This window comes from Coprinopsis cinerea (genome assembly GCF_000182895.1).
Source record: "Coprinopsis cinerea okayama7#130 chromosome 6 map unlocalized cont3.6, whole genome shotgun sequence".
NCBI lineage: Eukaryota > Fungi > Basidiomycota > Agaricomycetes > Agaricales > Psathyrellaceae > Coprinopsis > Coprinopsis cinerea.
The window spans coordinates 26,054-47,804 of NW_003307539.1; the positions used below are offsets into that span (position 1 = coordinate 26,054).

The 21,751-nt window shown below is 51.2% G+C and overlaps 8 protein-coding genes across 8 annotated transcripts; 5 read left to right on the forward strand and 3 right to left on the reverse strand.

Annotated features, from left to right (window-relative positions):
• Window positions 1–532: 532 nt before the first annotated feature.
• On the reverse strand, window positions 533–1,135 carry CC1G_15487 (hypothetical protein; the record flags this gene model as incomplete). The annotated part of the gene is made up of 1 exon (XM_002910904.1): window positions 533–1,135. The coding sequence occupies one exon, from the start codon at window positions 1,133–1,135 to the stop codon at window positions 533–535; it is 603 nt and encodes a 200-aa protein (XP_002910950.1).
• Window positions 1,136–3,264: 2,129 nt separating this feature from the next.
• On the reverse strand, window positions 3,265–4,172 carry CC1G_12684 (hypothetical protein; the record flags this gene model as incomplete). Its single annotated transcript, XM_001841392.2, has 4 exons — window positions 3,265–3,743; window positions 3,805–3,843; window positions 3,895–4,074; window positions 4,136–4,172. The coding sequence occupies 4 exons, from the start codon at window positions 4,170–4,172 to the stop codon at window positions 3,265–3,267; spliced, it is 735 nt and encodes a 244-aa protein (XP_001841444.2).
• Window positions 4,173–4,386: 214 nt separating this feature from the next.
• On the forward strand, window positions 4,387–7,212 carry CC1G_12685 (hypothetical protein; the record flags this gene model as incomplete). Its single annotated transcript, XM_001841393.2, has 6 exons — window positions 4,387–4,584; window positions 4,621–4,845; window positions 4,900–5,352; window positions 5,400–5,813; window positions 5,872–5,946; window positions 5,995–7,212. The coding sequence occupies 6 exons, from the start codon at window positions 4,387–4,389 to the stop codon at window positions 7,210–7,212; spliced, it is 2,583 nt and encodes an 860-aa protein (XP_001841445.2).
• Window positions 7,213–7,314: 102 nt separating this feature from the next.
• On the reverse strand, window positions 7,315–10,006 carry CC1G_13146 (hypothetical protein; the record flags this gene model as incomplete). Its single annotated transcript, XM_001841394.2, has 4 exons — window positions 7,315–7,865; window positions 7,922–9,279; window positions 9,331–9,725; window positions 9,779–10,006. The coding sequence occupies 4 exons, from the start codon at window positions 10,004–10,006 to the stop codon at window positions 7,315–7,317; spliced, it is 2,532 nt and encodes an 843-aa protein (XP_001841446.2).
• A 577-nt stretch (window positions 10,007–10,583) lies between these two features.
• CC1G_15488 (hypothetical protein) lies at window positions 10,584–18,306 on the forward strand (the record flags this gene model as incomplete). The annotated part of the gene is made up of 21 exons (XM_002910905.1): window positions 10,584–10,618; window positions 10,647–10,763; window positions 10,819–11,379; window positions 11,411–11,756; window positions 11,810–12,469; window positions 12,519–12,857; window positions 12,917–13,062; window positions 13,117–13,308; window positions 13,341–13,516; window positions 13,574–13,765; window positions 13,818–13,879; window positions 13,998–14,715; window positions 14,768–15,050; window positions 15,228–15,346; window positions 15,480–15,595; window positions 15,658–16,126; window positions 16,178–16,368; window positions 16,434–16,854; window positions 17,043–17,443; window positions 17,498–17,683; window positions 17,731–18,306. The coding sequence occupies 21 exons, from the start codon at window positions 10,584–10,586 to the stop codon at window positions 18,304–18,306; spliced, it is 6,306 nt and encodes a 2,101-aa protein (XP_002910951.1).
• A 547-nt stretch (window positions 18,307–18,853) lies between these two features.
• CC1G_13150 (hypothetical protein) lies at window positions 18,854–19,565 on the forward strand (the record flags this gene model as incomplete). The annotated part of the gene is made up of 4 exons (XM_001841398.2): window positions 18,854–18,872; window positions 18,929–18,975; window positions 19,034–19,202; window positions 19,252–19,565. 4 exons carry the CDS (start codon window positions 18,854–18,856, stop codon window positions 19,563–19,565), a joined length of 549 nt encoding a protein of 182 aa, XP_001841450.2.
• Window positions 19,566–19,839: 274 nt separating this feature from the next.
• On the forward strand, window positions 19,840–20,490 carry CC1G_13151 (hypothetical protein; the record flags this gene model as incomplete). The annotated part of the gene is made up of 3 exons (XM_001841399.2): window positions 19,840–19,987; window positions 20,042–20,146; window positions 20,207–20,490. The coding sequence occupies 3 exons, from the start codon at window positions 19,840–19,842 to the stop codon at window positions 20,488–20,490; spliced, it is 537 nt and encodes a 178-aa protein (XP_001841451.2).
• Window positions 20,491–20,877: 387 nt separating this feature from the next.
• Window positions 20,878–21,583, forward strand: CC1G_15489 (hypothetical protein; the record flags this gene model as incomplete). Its single annotated transcript, XM_002910906.1, has 2 exons — window positions 20,878–20,908; window positions 21,348–21,583. The coding sequence occupies 2 exons, from the start codon at window positions 20,878–20,880 to the stop codon at window positions 21,581–21,583; spliced, it is 267 nt and encodes an 88-aa protein (XP_002910952.1).
• Window positions 21,584–21,751: the final 168 nt, after the last annotated feature.

The window sequence follows — 21,751 nt, forward strand, 5'->3', positions numbered from 1 at the left end:
CTCGACCTTGGGACATCAGGCAAGAGGCGACACGAGGTATGTAATGGTTTAATCATCATTGTTATTCATCAGTGTACTCAATACCCAATTGAGGGTAGGATCTTTATGCGCGGTAAACACTGACCAAGTTCAAGCAATGTGTCTCCCAGCTGGGACATCGGTGGCGGGAAGGTCGCACAGGCCTTATGTCCCAGTTGAGCGAGCTTGAATCTACAGGTACCTCCGCTGGGATATGAGGGATGGAACTTAACCGGTCTCACCTCACCCAACTTGTGCCCACAGGTACATACATGATCCAATTTGACGCGCCCAAGCCTAATCCTGGTACAAGTTACGAGGAGCCTCCGACGGTTGGCCTGGCATGCTTAATGGAATGGGACAGGGTGAGGCATTTGGGGGTTACATAGATATATACTAAAATTCCGCCTCACATGACTCATTACAGCCCAGACCATGATTACGGGAAGGAAGGAGAAGGAAAAAAAGGAGAGCATTTTTAGACGATGAAGTACCAAGAGCAAGAACATGCGTACTACTTCAGATGTATGTCCACGTAGCCAACCCTTTCCTTCCAAGCCCTCGTCGAAACCAGCTCTTGAACTCGGATCTCCAAGTCAGTGACAGCGTTTTCAACCCGGATAATGTCTTCTTGAAGGAGAAGGAAGGCCTCTGCTTCAGAGTCACAGTTGACTGCAAAAAGTACATACGAGTCGCAATACGTGCGATGCCGCAGTGCTGCTGCCTTCTCGTTGGGGTTGCACAGTCCCGCCTTGGAAACGGGAAAGGAGGCCATCCGAGCCTCCAGCGTCTTCAGCCGACTGGATGCCATCGAAATACGCGACTTAAGGGAACGGAGCTGGTCCTGGCGTGCTTCATCACTGATTGTGGCCAGAGGTTGGGGGGGGTCGTACGGCAGGAGGTCAAAGACGTAATGTATGTTGGGGTCGTATCCCGAAAGAGGGCGGCTATAAAGATCTGTGTCCTTCTTTTCACAAAGCTTGATCCCCCCGCTGACGCTGTCGAGAAAGGAGGACACGTCTTCCACTCTTCTCTCTGTGGTTATGCTGAGGGTGCGGAGATTCACCATCTGCGCCAGAGGAGAGGAACAGGAAAAGTTGAGGAAGGAGGCAAGCATTGGCAGTGTATATATATCCCTTGTCTAAACCAGAAGAGGTCAAGCTCAAATCTCAGAGTTGTTGGGGCAGGTGCTCACCTCGGACGTTGAAAGAAGGTATCGGTGTACATCCCCGGGGAATCCAACATCCCAAACAAGTCCTGTCTGATTCGGCCATCATACATCTCAGTTCCGGTCCGAGGTTGACCTCCATGTATAGTCCCCGATCAAGCTCGTTCTGGAATTAAGCTAAGTAATAAGAGGTAATGAGGTGCTATCTAGATTGAAACTTTCCCATTCTGAGCGCAGCCTTGTGATGGCAGTCGAAAGGCTTTCGGAAACATGATGAGAATCGAAAGGTTGACAAGCCTTGACCTGATCCAAAAGCTCCTTCATGTCGTGATCCAGCACCCGCATTATGTCGTCTCTGCATTTCATCTTCCTTTCGTCGTGAGCCTCTCCTAGAAAGCCCATCACCCAGTGCGGACCGGTTGGCCGAAATTCACAATGCCTCCCCATAACCGACGCATCCCCTTCAGAATCCCACATCCTGCTGATGATAGCAGGCATTCGATTCCCCAACCCAGCACGGGCAGATGCAATGATGGGACAAACTTGCAACCAGCTCGGTAGCTCCTTCCATGTTGACGGAGTTTTGATGCTTCAGTTTCAAGAGGGCGGCGTCAATCTCGCGACAGTCCGCAGATCCACGAAGCGCGTTGAGCTGATTGTCTATCTCCTGTAGACGCTGGCGGTCTTGTTCCCTGAAGAACAATTAATATAACAGTTTATCCAGACATAAAGACCCCCCAAACCAAAGCTTCAGGCGCAACAGCAACGAGATGACCCTCTCTACATCAAGGCAGAGGCGATAATCTTCAAGGTGTGCGTCCATCAGAGGAAGATCTGGTACGTGAATTTGGGGGAGAGGTTGCGCATCTAGCGCAGGAGAGTGTTCAAGATCCATGAATGGCGATGGGGAACGTTCGAACGGACGGGGGTAGGTGGCGTCTTTGCTCGTCTTTGTTATATCGTCCATCCGTGTGATTCTCTCGGAGTTGACACCGCCTCTGAGAAACCAGAAATCCCACAGCACCCTGCATTGCCAAACTGGGGTGGAGCGATATGAGATTTTAAAGGGTCATCCCATTTTCCTGCATTTTTGTTTCATGGACTCACTCGCAAGATCATGGGCTCTCTACTTCCTTCCGTCAAGCACTCCCAGCATGAGGGAATCCGAAGGGCATTCGAAACAGAAGCGGACCTTGGGCTTTGGCAGACTTGGGCAAGTTTAGAACAGTCTGGCCATAGAGGGGACGACTGCAGCATAGAGTGTGAGGAAGGCGCCCGTGGGGAACCACTGCACGACTATCCCGGATGCAACTTGTGCTTTGACAGTGCAATTGGCATTGAACTTTGCAGTTTCACGGGCCATTACCTCGAGCATATGCTTCTAAGCCAATTTTACACCCCCATTCACGAGATTCCCTGGGTTCTCGCGGAATACAGTCGGCTGAAAGCTCACTTCGCTGAAATGGAAGACTCTTCTGCTGGAATGGCTGGTCTGGATGGGAAACTTTGGAAGGGTGAGGCATCATGATCTCGATTACTACAGAATAAATGCTAACTCTTGAACCAGGTCTTAAGAAAGCCAGAGTGCTCGTTGAAACAGCCCGAACTAATGGGGATTGCAATACATCCGTTATTAGTGAACTTGACGCGACGTTAGCCTATTTGCAGGGAGAGAACCTTCGAGTCATGGCTGGTAAGTATATTATCCTTGTCCCAAGTATCCAGAACCAATATTTCCCAACAGAGACTCTTAGGATACGAAAGAGATGGATGGCTATGTCTTACATTGTGAAGAGGGCCGAAAGCGAACTTCGCGCTGCGATGGTAGGCGATGAATCCAGCGCTCTCAGGACGCTTGGTCTGTGTAGGCAACTAGGGTTAATGTATCCCTCTTATCCTCCCGTATAGTAGAAAAACAGGCCCCGCGTCTTTTGTTCGAAGTTCCGCCCTGATATCGCTCAGGACATCAGGAAGGATGAGCAGACACTCGTTCAGTTGCGAGCCATTGGATTAAGACAACTGCGGTAGATTGGTCAGGATATTATGATACTCCATTGCTATATAAAACTCTTGCGTGTTTACTTTGGGAGGGTGCGTAGGTGGTCTAACTCGGCCTTCATATCATCCCTCAATGCGACTAGAGCATCCCGCATCATGGCCTGTTCTAGCTGGATCCATTTGAGAGCGCGCACTTGCTTCTGAACCCTCTGCTGGAGAAGGCGAGTGAAGTTGACGGAAATGCAGACTTGCGGCCCCCTGTTGCCGGTCATGCTACTGCGCTCGTCAGCGCTAGCGTCAGGGTCTCGTCCATCGGAATCTGGTTTACCATTGCCACCCTCGGGAACGACTGCATCATCACCCTCGAACTGGCTAGCACCATCGCCATCCTCGGCGACTGGCTGGCGCGGGACATCCCCATCATCGTCACATCCGGGCTGACATGCGACTCCCTCATCCTCATTCTCCTCTCCATCATCACCACCCTGGAGTCTGGACTTTTTGAAATCCATTGGCACGTCGTCTGCATAGTCTCCCCTCCTCTTTCGATCCACGGTAACTGTGAAATATACAGGACGTCAGTCATCATAGTAAGTGCCAATTTCAATGTAAAGGGGTACCTGTAATTCCAGAACTCGGGTAGATACCGTTTTCTTCGGCTGCAGAATAATGTTGTCAGACGAGTGGTCAGATGATGGGATCCTTCTTACCGCTTTCCCAGCCACTAGCATGCACCTTCTCGGCTAACCCCATTGAGGAAGGAACCGCAGGTGCGGGCGCGATGGGACCCACAGTCGATCCAGGTTCATCCGAGTCCGACTCGAATGGCGCATTGCGAAATTTTGCGAGCGTTAAGGGTCGAGTCTTTGCTGGGGGTCTCGGTCTGGATTCTTCGACCATCCGAAGATTAATTACAATACACAGAAAAAGGATTAGATAGAAGACACGTACTAGCCTTTGAAGAGTCCTTGCTAGAGGAGCCGTCCATTCTGTATAGCGCAGTTTACGTCAAACCTATTGCGGGGGGATGGTTGTGTCGTCAAGCAATCCAGATTTGATTCTCGATAATAAGCGGATTTTGACTTGTGAGGAGTGATGGCAAAGCATCACGTGTTTCATCTAATCGCGTCAAGATATCTTAAAGTCGAGCTGGCCGCGCGGTAGCGCGACCCCTCTGTCTCTTGATGTACCTTACCTCAACAATGTCGAACAAAGAAGCGAAGACGAAAGCGTCGGGCCCTGCCAACAACGAGGGCCGCTCTACGCAGCAGCAAAAGGCACCACCGCCGCCGGAAATTGTCGCTGATATCGAAAGGTTGACGGAATTGGTGGAGAAGGCATGGACCTGGAGAAAAGGCAGACAAGATATAACGAAAAAACAGCAATTGTTGGACCTCACGGTATGTCTTGACCATGCCGTCTTACGCGGATGCTAGAGCGATGCTATCGATTCACAGAACAAAGTGTACGACTCCTGGAACCAAGTCGGTTGGAGAAAGGAGGCGTTACCTTCAGCAATACGGCAATGGTTCAGACATATCGCCTCCCCGGACGTCGCGGATTGGGATGGATCACCAGAAATGCTAGACCTGACCTTTTTCCGAAATCTACATGCTGGCGCGGATGGGGACAACCCGAAGAAGAAGTCATCGAAGCGCAAGGTGGGCGGATTCGGATTCGTTCGAGTTATTGGAAATTGACTGATAAACGCCGAGGTGGCATTTGAGGGTCAGCCGCAGACTACGAAGAAGAAGAAAAGCGACGCCGTCGATTTAGAATTGGGACAGGGACAGGGTGCGGTGGATAAGGGAAAGACGGCGACAGGGCAGGAAACAGAGAAGGGCGAGAAGGCTGCTGAGAACCAGGGGAAAGGTGGTGAGGACCCCCCCAAGCCCAGACCACGACCACGACCGAGGCCAACCGCAGCAGTAAAGGCAAACGAGTTTACCTCTCAGTCCAACCCTGAGAATGATCAAAACCGCGAGTTCATGATGGTCGTTGCAGGGTTGAATGAGGGGAAGGAGAGGTCCAGGAAAAACACGACGATTGGGCGAAGTATCACCACCAACCCCTATTCCTCAGACAGCGGCTCTGATTCGAGCACTTCTAGTGCCTCCAGAGACCACGTCAAAGCCCGAAAAGCCAAGCGTAAGGCAACCCCGCCTAAGGTAGGGTTGCCCTGACATCTGCGTGAACCCACTGACCTTTGCCCTAGTCCCTAGAAAATCCCGTTGGGCAGAAACCAACACTCGCCAAGCCTACCACGACCAACGCGCCACTACCTCCCTCGCAGAACCGCGCTGTCTCTCCACAGGTCCACACCACCCTGACCAGCATCAACGTCCCGGCACCAACCGCGTCCAAACCAGCGGCCAATCCTTCCGTCAAGAACATTGGACCTAAGCGACCCAACCCGAGTCACTCTATCCAAGAACGCCATCGTGCCGCTGGGAAGCCTCCCAATATATCCAACTCAACCGAGATCCCAAGTGCAAATGCACCACCTGGGCGTTCACCTACCCTTGGCTCAAACCGCCAACGCTTCCCTGACGGAGACGACGATGATGACGCATCATATCGTCCAAGCAACAGCAGTGACGACGAAGGATTAGGACCTGCAGTGGGAAAGGTCAGTGCCTTTTTCGCAACCTATGCCAACTCGATGATGCTGAGGTTCCCAACGAAAGGTCCCCACCGCTGCCGGAAGACAGGAAGATGCCACTCAGGCATCGAATAAGTCGTCTAAGAAACAGACGTCAAAGGTGAGATGGATTCAGATTTTCCAACGCGGGATGCTCACCTGGCGTCAGCAAACTCTTGCTTCGATGGGCTCATCTACCGATGAACGCTGGTCAAGGGTCACACCCTTCGAGGAATCTGAGCTTCCCCTGGCGTCCGTCTCTGGAACCCTCCACGCATTGACCGTCAGATCACACCAACGAGGTTCAACAATCCGCCAATTGGAATCCAAGATTTCGACCATCACGCGGGCATTGGAGCGCAACCAGAACGCTGAGAAAACTGTTCCTGTCCTTGAGAAGCGGTTGAACCAAGCAGTGGAGTCCCTCGACGAGTTACGACAAGATCTGAAGGCTGAGCAGAAGAAGACGGCGGAGCTGGAGGCAAGGGTGGAAGAGCGTGAGAAGATGTTGGACGATTACCGGTCAAACCTCAAGCTTCTAAACGGTGTCGTCGAAAAACTCCTCGAGGTCCATGGACTTCGTCGAGTTCCGGATTCAACCCAGTTAGTTCCTGTACCACGTCCAGTCGCGGGCTCAACCCAGGTTACAACCACCCAAGCCCACCGCAACTTCTCCTCCCACCCAGTTACCCAGACTGGCGCTCATAATGGTTATCCCAGCACCTCCTCCTTCAGCCCCAGTTTTACCAGGGGGTTCTCGACAGGTTCACGACTCGCAACGACGCCGATGCCAGCCTCGACATCGACTTCGATCAACAGCTATGCCTCGCAGGGTCAGTTTCCAAACTCGAACGCCACGAGCTTCCATCCCCACCCCGACCAAAGCTTCCATTCAGATCGCTCTGCCCCCAATGCAGAGAGCAATCCCCTCCAACCAATCATCTCCGAGGTGCATCGCGCCCAGATGGACCTTCCCCATGAGCTCCAGTCCTCACCAGTTCAACGCGCTAGTCTTCTCGAAATGATCGCCCACTCCTCAGTCGGAACTACACCAGACATGATTCAGCAGATGCAGATGCTCGACGATCGAGGTTCGAGGGCCGGAAGGTCTTCAACGAGTACCGTCAATGGCGGCGACAGTCCCTCTGACTGGGGCAACATCACCAGCGGTAAGTTCAAGTATCACCCGCAGAACCGCATTCAACAACATACCTTGGATTCGACTCAAAACACGCCCAACGATCAGAGCACCTATAATGGGCGGGTCAATGCAGTCGGAGGACTCACGATTGGCGGCAGCGAATTCCAACACCTCCCTTCTCATCACCATTCCACCGATGGCGAGTTTCATCCCATCGGGAGTCTTGCGATTGCTCAAGATCAGTAATTTAGTTTGCGTTGTTTAGGCTGACAATATATAATCAATTGTTCCTTATTTGTAAGTAACACAAAGGCTACGTAACACATATGAGGATCATGAACATCAAACTCATCGCCGTCCAGCAACCCTCTTCTTTGGCGTTACAGCCTCCTTCCTTCCATTCGCAGCAGGTTTCTGTCTCTTAGGAGTCCGAGGAGGGGGTGCTTCCCTCTTGCTGGTTTGACTAGTTTTTTTGTGACTCGATGACTTTGATTGAGTGGAAGCTTCAACCCGCGGGCGCTTGGATGGGCTCGTCAACGGGACCGGATAATCCTTCCTCTTGCCGACGGGTTTAGCGTTTTCTGGGTTTGCAGCAGTCTGTCGATTGCGAGTAGTCCGCGACCTTTCATCAGTCGACTTAGGATGTGCATCCTCGCGACGCTGACGTCTCGTTCTGATGCCTTGGAAGCTTGATGGTTGATCACTATCATCCTCGCTCGCCCCTTCCTCCAATGCATCTTGAGCCTGCGACCTCGAGCGAGTGCGCCTTCCCTGGTAGCGGTCCTCCGGCGGGCGCTGTGGAGGCGTTTCCTGTTCGATGTCATCAACTCCATCGTTGTCGAAATCGTTGTCGTCAGCATCCCTAACCCCATTGTCAAATCTGCGGCCTTCTTCGGCATCTAACCGACATAAGAATCAGCATGCCCACTGCCTAAGTTATCACCGCGACCCTCACCTACATCATCCTCCATGTCATCACCCTCCTCATCATTATCCTCATCTCCGCCCAAATCTCGGTCAGGATCCTGACCTGCATCATCCAACCCCATGCCATGGCCCTGCTCCCCACGATCCCCATCTCCACCTAAGTCTTCATCACTATCACGATCCCACAAGTCGTCATCATCACTGCTACCCCCATCTCCGCCAAAGTCGTCATTGCAATTCCGACCTATGTCATCCGACCCCATGCCATCATCCTGCCCACCATGATCCCCATCCCCCCCCAGGTCATCGTAGCGATCCTGACCCGCAACACCCGACCGGGAATCATGATCCCCGTCATCGTTGATCCACCTTGAAAATCTAAGTTGAAACGGGTTTTTGGCAGCAGACGCCTGCAGGTTGTTCATGGTGTGAGATCGGGGAGTCTTCTCTGCCCCAAGGTTAGAATCTTCACGTCGATCAGAATCACCCTTCTTCCTCTTCTTAGATCCATGGGACACAGGTTCTTCGTCCCTCCCTCTCCCTCTCGCCGAGTCCTCCTTTCGCACCCTGTTGATGAAAATCTCCATCTCCAGATCACTGTCAGTTGAATCAGTCGACCTGTTTTTTTTTTTCCTGGGAGCCCTGATCTGAAGTTCGCCCCATCTGTCGACATAACACGAAATCTCGAAAGTCTGCTGGTTCGCCTTGGACGGCACTTCCCTAGCCTCCCGCTGACGCTCGTAAAGGTAGTCGAAAACCTGGACACGGGCGGCAACCTTCATGTCCGAAGGCTCCTTGAGCAAATCCAGGCAGTCATCTGGTAAGAACCCAGGCTTGATGAAGGCCCTCTTGTTCTCTTCAAGTTTCGACCAGGGGAACCGTACGTGTTCAGGGCTGTTGTTGGAGGAGCAAGCTGGAATGCGCTCAATCAGGGACCGGTAAATCAAAGGGCGGAAGTGCTCACCGTAGTGGTAGATGAAGAAGGATCGCAAGGCACGAGCATACCAGTCCCCCCGCTGCTCGCCCATCTTCCTGGTATTGGGGTTGGGAAGGAAGGGCTCCCCGTATTCGTTGGTTCTCATCTCCATGATGGGCTTCTTCAGGTTCTTAGTTTTGACCCAATCATCTTCCTCAGCGTCGCTGTCGTCGTTATACAGTTTCCAGACATACGACTTGAAGTCTCTGAACATAGACTCAATCTTCTTCTGCTGGACGTCGATGAAATTGGGACCCCTGCCCAGTTCCTCTGTGAACTCCACTTTGACAGCAGTAGGCTTGCCATCCTCGCCTTTCCATCCTAACAACATGACTGCAACGCCGTTGAGCTGTTTGTCAACAAACTTTGCAAACGAGTAAGCCTTCTTCGTCGCCGCCTTATCTGCCAACCTGCTCAAAGCATGAGCCTTTGAACTTCACAATGGACAAGGTGGTACTCACTTGCTCTGTTGCTCCTCCGGAGGCCCTTGCTTCTTCCACTTCTCCGCGACCGCAGCATAGTGAGCTTTCTCTGTCTCCGGTAATTCTTTGATGAGAAGAGACGCTGCTGCCTGATAATGATTGAAAAACCAGTCATCTTCACCTCCCTTCTTTCCTTTCGTCTTGGGGTTCCGACCTTTCCCCTGCTCCCCATCCACATCATCTACCTCGCCTCTGTCCCAGTCTTCCAAAAATTGGTCGACGTCAACCTCTCCACCAACCATACGATGAGCCAATGCCTTGATCTTCGCCGCGTTTAGCCTCATAAAGACTAGCCGCGAGTTCCACCGGCAATCCCATATCTCTTTGAGTTTCTTCTGAGGACCTGATTGATGCTGAAACCAAAGGCGTACAGCCTGGAGCATCACCTAAGTATTTTCCTTGACCGATCCAAGGACATATTGCTTACCTCTTTCAACCTACGAAATTCCTCCTGGGTCATCTCATTTCCTGACGACTCTTCTATCTCCTTCTGCAAGTGACTGGCCACCTTCTTCACGTACTTGCTCTTTTTTTTTTTCTCTGCGCCAACGTATCCATCGAGCTTCTCGCGGAGGAACGATTGATGGGAAGGTCTGAAGGTGTAGCCTGATTGTTGAACATGTTCTTCGTCTGAACTCGAGTGATAGGTCGACATGGAGGGCGAATTAGCAAGCAATGTAAACTGTGGTGCTGAGGCCCACAACCATCCCTTTATATGTTTTCCAACCGACTTACATTACTTTGCCGGTGTGTCAGCGGGGAGCTTCGCTTTAGCATCATAGTGCGATAAATGCCGATTAAGTTCGATCACATTGGGGCGCTTATCCGATAGGCGCCAAGCAGCTTGGTCAGGCAAAGGCAGCCTGTAGTACAGGTATTCTAGTCGAGCAAAAGGCCTCTAAACGTCAGATCTGAGTTGAAGAATGACCTAGAAGCCTCGGTGCGTGTTTCTGGAAGCAGCCTCTTCCAAACCTATTGAATGGGAGGCAGAACAAGAGTTTTGGTCTGAAACGGGATTTTTATCAAAAAGGATAAATGTGAAACATACAGCCACAGGCTCTCCTCTCCACCTTTCCCTCCTCCCATACCCTTTATACCGCCACAACTCAGGGATCCGGTTCACTTGATGGCGCGCCCAAGGAAATATACTACGGAAAGTGAACGCCAGGAGGCCAGGCGCCTAAAAAACCGAGAGTATTATCAACGGTAGAGTTCATTGGAATTCACAAAAGATGTCTACTGATTTGCATCTGTTGCTTTCCGTTCAGTAACCGAGACAAAATTCTTGCTAGCAGACCGTCGAGGAAGAAAGACCCTGAATTGCTATTAGCCGCCGGTAGACCACGAAAATACCATACTAAAGAAGAGTTGAGGGAGGCGAATCGCCGCGCATCAAGACAGTATTACCATCGGTGGGCTGAAGTTCAGGGCGCCAGTATGAATTGACACTCACATGTAGACTTTTAGAAATCGAAAGGGTCCCATTTGGGTCCTCAGTGGAAGGCCAGAGGTCCTACCCCTCCGTGACATCAGTCGAGACTCCCTTCCAGATTGGCTGGCGCCTGAACTCGTGCCCCAGTATCGCACACTGCAGCAGCTCCAAACGAAATTCCGGTTGATGACATCGGCAAATCGGTACCAGGAGCTCAAGAACATCTCAATTCGATACCTTGAATCCAGGCAAATTCAAGTCATCGACTCAGAGGTCGAAAAATACAACAGTATGTACAAATTGGCGGAAGAACAGGAGGACATAATCTTAAGCGCCGAAGGAAGCGCTCGAGCTCCTCTGTACATTAAGGCTCGGGAAATGACGGCCGAGATTCGGGAGCATGTTCATCTGATTGAGGACATGCTCTCATACGCCTTAGTCGGGTACTCTGAGTTTTCGCGGAAATACTACCGGGAGGAGCTTGATTTCCAGAAGGAGTGGCGTCAGCAAGATCCCACTGCCTATGTGCAGACTGGCCCTGCGCGAAGAACCGAGGACTCTAGAACGATGACTACACCATATCCATACGGGGTTGTGTTCAATAGATAGGCAGCTACATATATAAAGGTGGCGGATTCCTTCTCGTTGTTACCTTCCCCATTCTACCTCTACAATGCCGCCTAAAGGGTACAGCAAGCGACATGTCTGTGAGCGCGACGACCCAGTCAAGTCGTTCAGGGTAAAGATTCATCGTAAAGGACCCGGAACGCCAAAGCTGATACTGGTACCCGACAAGAACCGAACACCATCGTCCAAAAGGTCAGGGGGATCAACATCAAAGTCAGCATCAAAGCGACGTAAAGTGGCGCACTTGGGGGATCCATTGATGGATACCTCATCCGTGGATGACTGGGTGGACGAGGACCTCTTCATACCATTTGACACTACGGAGCTGGGAACCAAGACTGTCAATGTAAGTGCAGACAGAATAGACTATGATTGCTCAACCAGGATCTCTAATGACAGTCACCCAACGATTACATGCGATACTGGCTGGAGCACAAGCAATCCCTTTATTTGGACGAGGTGGTTTCTGCAGAGGTCTGCGCGCTGGTTTGCGCGATATGCAGATTAGACAAGGGAGATATCTGGCGATGCAAAGATTGTCTAGGACGACCTGCTCTCTGTGGGATTTGTTGCAGAACCCAACATTTGGCCAATCCCTTTCACCGAGTCGAGATATGGAAAGGTGAACACTTCAGCCCGTCTTGGCTTTGGAAAACTGGTGTTCAAGTGTCTCTCTGCCGGAGTGGCTCTTGTTGCAACATTGCTAGCGAAGGCTCAAGCTCCCCGCCATCTATCAGCCACGACGACAACGATTGCACCTTTGGGGCCAAGCCGGAGGGATCACACCTCGGAGACTCCAAGACTCTTGTTGTTGTGCACACCAATGGAATCCACCAAATCCCATTTGTGTTCTGCTACTGTGAAGACTCCCCCGACGACGACATCCAGTTGCTGCGAATGGGGTTCTATCCCGCGACACAGAAGGACGTCAAGACCGTCTTCACCTTTGCAGTGATGGACACATACCTTCTAGAGAACCTTGAGTGCTATACGTCCGCGTTTCATTTTTATTCCAAACTGCGACGCCTCACCAACGAAGTGTTTCCAAAACAAGTACCGGTAAGCTTCCATTCAATGTATGTCACGCTATTTCTAAGGAACGTCAAAGAATCGATACAGGGAGGGCCTGAGATGCGGTCGACAATGGAGAAAATTGAAGGAGATGAAGAGATACGGTCTCGCACACACTCGAGCGACCCCTCAGGAGGGAGAGATGGCGCTGTTCTGCGCTGCCTGTCCTCAGCCCGGGATGAATCTCCCTGAGGGATGGGAACATGATGAAGAACAGTGGAAGTACGGGATAACTTTAGCAGCGGATGGGAATTTCAGTCTCCTGCATCGAGAACAAAAGAATACTGACGATGTTTGGCTCAAGAATGGGGAGGGCTATCTGGTGGAACGCACGCGTTATGAGAAGCACCTCAAGGTCACAAGTGAGGAGAGGGAGGTACGTTCTAGGTTCACTTATTCAGCCGTAGTGTACCACTCATCTGGGCCTTTACTTAGATTCCAACGTGTCATGAGCATAGAGCAGTCGAAGACAAGTCAAAAACCACTAAAGGCTGTGACGTCACGGGGGTTGGGGCGTATGCTTGCTCTAGACATGGATGCTTTGTTCCAGGAAGCGTTGTGAACTTCCACCGAGGGGAACGGTCAGTGTCTTCCATTTTTAATCCTCGGTAAATTTACCTCTGATGTCCCCATAGGCAAATGTATATGGACTATGGATTAAGCAATAGCATCAAGACCACGAGCGCGGACAAGATGAAGAGGTTGATCCTTCTCTACGACATTAACTGCCAGTACTCTCGCAATCTCAAAAAGCGATTCGATGCTGGTCCATACCTTTCCCTTCCGTCAGACCTCGAATCCTCACCTTTGGGATTGGCCAGTTTCACGTTCATGGTCATCAAGAGAAGTGTTATGCTAGATACTCCCCCATGTTCATCAAGGGCATTGGTTACACATCGGGGGAGATCCTTGAAGCATTGTGGTCGGTGTTGAACGAGGCCTCTAGACCCACTCAGACCATGTCGCTAGCCCATCGCACTGAGGTCCTAGACGCATTCATCGCCGACAGCAACTGGAAGAAAATGCTCAATCTAAGTAGGTCACATCTCTTCCCTCAGGCCGTTCACCTCCATAGATGCTGACGTCCCCAAGTGGTTTCCATTCCTGCTATGTTCGCGAGATCAGTCCGTGAAATTGCGAGGGCCAGAGAAGCCTTCGAGCTGCTGGACCAGACCGCATCTTCATCCCAAAGGGCTATCTGGCAACATGCGCTGGATAAGGCGCTCAGTAAACGAGTTCATGATGTCGCAGAGATGGACATATTGAACGTTTCTTTAAACAAACGTAAGTTATGTTTGCGGGAACCTGACACTATCTCTCGTGCTGAATGTCTCAGCTCCCTCGCGAGCAAAGGTCCAGCATAAACTCATGGTTGAAGAGCAAAACCAGAATATTGGGGTGGGTGTAACCTCTTGGTTAACGACAGGCTTCAAGATTCAGGAATCGCAGTTGAGTGTCTTCATGTCCAGAAATACATACAGGCCTCTAACTCGTCTCTACTAGACTACAACTGAAGGCTTTCCGCCGTTCCCTTCCCCGTCAGTCCCTTCGCACCGATGCCCAGGAGCTGGAATTGGTGAAGAAGAGGGAGACTCTGCATTCAGAGATATCCTCATTCTGGACCTCCACCCAAATCCTATTTCCAGATGTCAATCTCGACCAGTATCGATATCTCAACCCGCCTGAGAGTGCTGCGGACATTGACGGGGAGGATCAAGATAGCGAGCCCATCCTCTTGGACTATGGAGATAATCCATTTACAGAGGCACCTGACCCAGAGGACGTGGATATACCGCTGCCTTCGTCGTTTGATCGTCTCCCTACCCTGATGAGGAGCGCTGGCCGAAAGGAGATCAAACTGAGGGTTGCCCAAGCCAACGATGCTCTTGAGGCCATTCGGACGGAAATAGGTCACAAGTCCTACCTTTTCCGCTCAAACATCCGACTCGCAGATGGCAAGAAGCAGAAAACTAGGGGGTATGCCGCCGTAAAAGCCGCCAACCAAGCAATTCGATTATCTATGCGCGTCTATGAACAGGCGCGTTGGGCCTTGCAACGGCTTGGGGCGAACACGGATATACTCGGGCGGTTTAAACCTCTTGTTAAGGAGGACACCAGAGCTATAACGGCAATCTACAGACCCAACGAGCCTGGGCAGACCAAGAGCTGTTTGTCATGGATCTGGGGAGTCGATGTTCAGGGTGACTCTGTGAATTCGCCATATCTCCAAGAACGTATGTACATTATGTCCTCTCAACTTAGGAACCTTACTGATAAAAGGTGTAGTATATCGCGTTAACTGGCTACGCTCCCGCTGCAGGCTCGACAGATGGGAGGAAGAACACAAGTTGTTGAAGGCAGAAATGGATTGGGTGTGTCGGTTCTTCGACACCAAAGCCGATGTCTGTCTTGGTTGGGCTCAACTGACGGAGGGAAAGCCAGGCCATCAAGCGTATGCTCACAGGCAAGCTGAAACATGGAGGCTACTAGCGGCTGACGCGCGCTCGGCATTTGAGAAGTCAAAAAAAGAGGTAGAGAATATCGTTTCTGGAGACGTCGACGACTTTTCGTGATTATCCTTCCTCTTGTTATGTGTGCACCCTACCTGTTTCTTTATCTTGAAATCTCTTTCTCTCCATAGTGCATTCCCTTTCTCTCGATCGTGCTCTTTGAACTCACAATCTAGGTGCTTCCCACCCATTCCCACGACCGTGTGAAGCCCTAGATTTGGTTCACATCTCGGCAGCAATGGCCTTGGTCTCCTGCTCTCGGCGCGATCTATTGCTGCTGGAGGCCACAAGGTCATCCTCATAACTGCATCCTTCTCCATTAGCATGATGCCCCCAAACCTTAAGACCGCGAGACGTGTGTTGATGTTGGACGATCAGCAATCCTCCGTCCCTCCACCTTCATTTTATCATGTCCCAAGCAGAACTAAAACTTCTCTTTCCATTCTCCCCTCTCATCAAGAACTTTACCTCGGATGATTTTCGTTCAGCTTTGGAGTATCTTTCCATGCGTCTGTTATGCTCGATCCACGAGTTCGTCCATCGCCGGGCAGGGATGACAACTCAGGAGGCAGATGAGTTCAGCAGATGTATCTCGAACGAGCTGGTAGGTTGATTTTTGGCAACTCGGAGTTCTCCTATTCACAAAAGCTCTCTATTACTCTCTAGGCCCAATCCACCATCCTCATCGGCTGTGCCGTGTTGCGATTTCCATCACTTCGGCTTGCGCCACGCTCGCTCTATCGACTGTTCGCTCTCTTTCTGCATTTTGACGAACCTGATCTGGACCACCTAGACGCCTGTCTGGTTGACTGGGATCCGGACATGGACAGCCTTGTAGGTACTAATGTCCGAACATCGTGGTGGATGCTCGGTCAATGCCCGCGCCAGTTCCCGTTGGAAGATCTTTTGGGCTCTTGGAAGGATTTGCCCGGCTATCAACCTCCTCTTCACACTCGGGAGATCGACGATGACGCCTCGTTCTTGATGCCATCTCGCCTTTCCGCGCTTGAAACCCAAATCCAGCTTTTCTTGGAATGCGTGGACGCCGAACTGGAGGCTCAGGATCGGGAGACCATGCGCATTTCGGATCTGAGCGCTTCTGTTGAGGAAAGTTGGCTGCCTCACGAGATCGAAGGTGCGTGCCACCATTGAAATACGACGGTGATGGTGTTTATGAAGGGAACAGGCGGCCCCAACGCGGACCTTGGAGAGGGGATTTCACCCATCATGGACATCTCGTCTCCAAGCACTGACCTCCTGCCACGAATTCTCGCTTACAACGTTGAGCGCGTGCGCAATTCTTTGAACTGGGCGTGCAGAGTTCAGCTGTCTGACGACCAGCAAACACTCGTCTCTAGTTGTGTGCGGTTGGAAGTGGTAAGGTTAAGTTTTATCTCTTTCCTTCTCAATGTTGACGATGACGATCATCGACAATCATCTAGGAAGAGATGCTCCGCGTTGTTGCGATAGCCCACGCGTCTTCAGGTCTGCCCTGTAACCCTGACCTATATGAAGCCATCGCAAAGTTGGTATTCTCATCAAACATCACATACAACATGGTGTTTGATGGATCTCTTCGACTGGCTCTGGGGCACCCGCGCCATGCGCTTCAACCCCCGTGGGTACCGTCGGTGTTGAACTGCAAAATGCCAGAGGGAATGAGGCTGGACTTTTTAGGTGCCAGACGCATTGTGGTGACATGGTATCCCGCTAGTGAATGGTCTTATGCGATGCGCAGGCTCCACCGGAACAAGCTACACTACCGATGGAACGTCATCAACAAGGTAATCACAGCGATGGATGATGACCTGCTAGCCCGGCGGGAAAGGATTGACACCCTCACCGCCGTGGCTACCGAAATCAGTACATTGCTCAGATCAAAGGAAAATTAGATAAGGCTTCGTTTGACCATAAATTGCATGGATTTCTAGACCTTATACAGACACCTTTGAGCAGCTGTTCCCTGCCTCCTTAGTCAATGAACTTCGAAAAACCTCCTCTCCCTGCTGGTCCCAGCAGGCTGCTCCTTCCTCTGGCGCTCTACCTTCAAGAACTCCTGCGCTTCAAAAACGATCCCACTGCCCCCAGACCAATTCCTCCAAAGGAACTCGATCTCGGCCTTCAATCTGAATGCGAAGTAATTGCCGACGTCACATTCGCGGCTTTTAGGAATCCCAGTGCGTCTGTCTTTGGCTCAGAGTGTCCCAAAGCTGACTTTGATAACCCAGAGCAGGTCAAATGGTCGCTGACCGAGTATACCAAGGCTTCCAAGGGAGGGAAAAAAATAGCCGCTCCCGACCGGGAAAACACTCTTCGCGACAAATTTCCAGGCGTTTCAAGCGTAAAGCCTGATGGAAAATTGGAAATCATAGATGAGCCTTTTTGTGTGCGCGACGCCAAAGAAGTGGTTTTGGCGTGGTATCTCCCAGGCGTAATCACGGTTGAACGTCAGGTTGCGCAGCATCTGATTGGCCTGTAAATACTCGATGCTTATTTTTCGACCTAGGATGAGATATCTTACGCTATCGAATGGCTTTCGACCACCCCAAACCCACCTGCGCTCGTGATTGACACCGATGCAAGTCAAAAAAACTTTCGGGCACACCCCTCCCTCTTCTCTCAATCTCAGTCGGGGACCTTTAGGAGTGGCGTGGCAACGTACGCCTCTGCCTGGCCCATGCAAGGTCATCTCGTAAGTCGATCTCGAGCTTCTGCAATTCCAATCCTGACCTTGAATAGGACGGTCCATTTGACCCTTCAGCCAGTTTCAAGAATCCAAAGCAAGGGGGCCTTGACTTCATCAAACTCATATCTCAGAGTCTAGCCGTTTTGGGCGGCATCTTGGCCCTAGTCCACCCCGCCCTGTTCCAGGCTGGATTGGACGCTCTCGCCAACCTCGGATCTGGTCACATCGATAACGTGGAAAATCGCAAGTTATTGAAATCTGTCCTCAGGCACTGGAGCACGCCCTTTACAGCCATATCGGTCATTGTCAATCGCGAATCTCCCTTCCACACCGACGCAGGCAGTCATCCAAGTAGTTACGACATGCTATATGCTGGAGGGTCGTATCGCGGCGGGGTATTGGAGATTAAAGGCATCGACGTGCGGGTGATGTATGAACCAGGCACTGTGGTGCTCTTTCCAGCTGGAGTATTTCCCCATGGTGTTCCTTCGGTGCACGGGGATCGCTTCTGCATTGCTCACTTCTTTCGGCATAGTGTTCTGGAACAGGTTCCCTACTTTAGGCCTCCCGCCCTCCCCAAGTTTGTTCACCTCAGTGATATTTACTTTAACGGGTTCCCCGGTGTCTGATCAAAATGGATGTAGCTTGTGAATTCTGACATAAAGAGACTGTCTGCTCTGAGTGACCCACTAAAACCCCAAAGCAATTGAGCCCCTTCGCATCCATGGAAAGCTCACTCGATATAGAAAAAAACAGTCTCTACCAAGAACTCCGCACAGGTAAGACAGCTCCCTCCCTACAGAGCGCTCGCCATTTACCATGTCCTTCTTTCTGAACCCGTTCCAGAGCATCGATTAAAATCCTTTAATCTTCGCCTGGCATTCTACGAAGCGGACGACCTGAGAAGACGTCTGGACGATCTGGCATCGGAGGCCATAGACCCAAGTGACTCCGACAGTATAAGGGAACTGATCCCCAACGTGGAGAAGTTGATCAACATCATTCTTGACATTCAAGGCAGCAATCGACGTTGCAAGCGTCAGCTTCGAACCATTCAAAAAGACCGTTAGCATGTTGTAGTCTTCCTGCTCGTCTACCAATGATATCGCATTCCTCTTATCATTCGCTCCCCGGAGACTGGGAGACTGGCAATCTTAGCTGTGATTTATGCTGACAATGGCCGTGGACCGTGGAAGTGAGGAAGCGCCCATATAGGGTCGGAGTTTGAATCATTCATACAAAAGCGTGCAGGACTCTTCGCAGGTACTGCCCATCCATCACGACTGCTACCCTCTCAGGTAAGATGGCTCTTTTGACCTTGATACATGATTGCCGTGAAAGCTGAAGGTTTGCAAGCCCAGTATGTTCAAGCGACCTCGACAGCGGAACGACGCAGCCGTAACTACTGTCACTACGAACAACAAGGTCCGTGTTGTGGTGCGTACTGAGATCGAGTACCCACCAAGTCCAACTGGCAACGAGACAAATGAGCTATGCAAGCGCGTGCTTGATGTCATAGCAGTTGGTAAGACTAGCGTACAAAGGGAAGCAGAGCTAAACTGACCCTTTCACAGATCAGAAAAGGCTGGAAAGTGAAATAAACAAGGCGGTGTCTGTCTTGATGCAGCTAGACGAGGCGTGGTGCGAGTTAGAGGATAAGCTGGAGGAGGTCCATGGAGATGCGTTTGTCGAACGATTGGCGTCCTATCCTACGCACATGGACGAGGCCGTTACGGCACTGAAAGATGTAATCCGTGGTCTGAAAAGGATGGTCATGACCAATGGAGAGTGGATATCTCTCAGCCGCGATCGCATCGACTCGCGGAAGGAGAGGGATGTGAGCGATGTTGAATCCACGGAATCGGACGGCGGCCTGGCAGATGGATGAGTAGAGAGAACGTAGGCACATTCTTTTGGGCAATACATCCATCTTCCCATGTTTCTGTGTCTATGTCCGCGCTTCCGTGAGCCTGAGAGTCGGGATTTAGCTGGCAGACATACTCTCCCACAGTTCCCAAGGCTTTAACCCATTTGGCATGCACCTAATCCTACAAAGACGAGAACAAACGGGAGTCTGAACGCAGACGTCTCCCTCGCTTGGCATCCCTCATATCATAGGCTTCACTAAACCACTTACAATGAGTGGGTTCTTTCAAGTTTCCATGCCTGGACACTGGATCACTGACGGCCGAGGTGCAGGCTCTGGAAAGCGTCAAGCGCCCCGCCCATTCTACGATCACAGCTGCGACGACGCGCAATCAGACCACAGTGAGACTCCGATTTCGCTTCGAAGGGCAAGAAGTTTGGTCGGTGGGTATCTGAATACAGCTCCTCTACCGCAACTCCGTTGACATGAATGTCTAGTCCCTGCCAAAAGGCGTCGAGTCGCCGTCTCAGAGAGACTGACGGCTCGCAAACAAAATGTTGATGTAGCACTGATGGAGCGAATTCACAATCGATTAGCCAAAGGTGAGATCACGATGCTGGTCCGGGAATAGGTTGCCCCATTGACGCGTCAAGATGTCTCAGATCAGAAACGTAGTGTTGATCGTGTTGAGGAGGCGTCGCTGGCATGTGCGCTCCTTTGGGCATACTGGGCATCTCTAGAAAAAGACCTGAAGACCAAATTTGGCGCAAAATCTGTCTCGGAGACGTCTCTGCCTGTTGTTAAGGAGCAGGTGGAGAAACTGAGGGGGCTCCTCGCCGACCTTCGCTCTAGCGTAGGCAAGGCGTCAGCTTGGATTGATCTCGCTCAGGAGTCCGCAGCCGCCTTGGCCGACGACGATGACGGCCTGGAATATGTAGACCCGTAGTTGGTATATGTCTGTAAGGTGAACCCATTTGACCGAGTTTATAAATTCCCTATGTGACTTGAGCTTTTTCTCTATCTTGATGTCATCCTTCCAAGCTCTCAGTTCCGGGAGTCCACAACAATCGCTGATGACATAGGTCATTGGTGTAGGTGTGTATCTATTTTAAGGAGCTCAAGTGCAGCCTTGAGCCTGCGAGCCATGGGTTCTGTGTCAATGGCCCTGTGTTCGTCGCGATGGATTAACCCAGCCCCAAGTCCTTCAATAGCCATCAGAATCTCAGCTGTAACCCATTCTCGACTTTCAAGTTCTGACCCCAATCCCTCCAGCTGCGGTATCCAGGCTTCGACTTCCTGTCGAGAGACACTGTACTGAGCCATGGCGCGTGTGATGGCCTCTTCTCGCCGTTGTGAGAACAAAGGTAATAGGCCGCTTAAAACTCTGATCTTCCCCACTCGCAATGAAACGGTGGATGAAAGTGATTGAACGAGATTGACGTGGACTTGTATGCTCCTACGAGCTTCAGAGACCAGCTCCATGGCTTCTCTTGTTAGCTGATTATCGTCGTTATCTAGTTCCCCATCCTCCAGGAAAACTAGAAACTTTGTATATTTCGCAATGCCTTTTTCCAAATCTTTGGTCATTCAGTATTGGGCATTCGGCTATGATTAGATGTACACACCTTGAATGGTGGAGAGGGCCTCAACAATTTTCGTCAGTTCTTGAGCAACTGTAACGTACTCTGCGCAAATAGGCGGTAGCATTGTTGAAGGGCTGACGTTCACTGTTTTGCTATGCTGGGACTGCTCAGGTGTGGGTGATGGGGGGTTAATTTTTGGGCGAAATGTGGTGCGAGTTAGAGGATAAGCTGGAGGAGGTCCATGGAGATGCGTTTGTCGAACGATTGGCGTCCTATCCTACGCACATGGACGAGGCCGTTACGGCACTGAAAGATGTAATCCGTGGTCTGAAAAGGATGGTCATGACCAATGGAGAGTGGATATCTCTCAGCCGCGATCGCATCGACTCGCGGAAGGAGAGGGATGTGAGCGATGTTGAATCCACGGAATCGGACGGCGGCCTGGCAGATGGATGAGTAGAGAGAACGTAGGCACATTCTTTTGGGCAATACATCCATCTTCCCATGTTTCTGTGTCTATGTCCGCGCTTCCGTGAGCCTGAGAGTCGGGATTTAGCTGGCAGACATACTCTCCCACAGTTCCCAAGGCTTTAACCCATTTGGCATGCACCTAATCCTACAAAG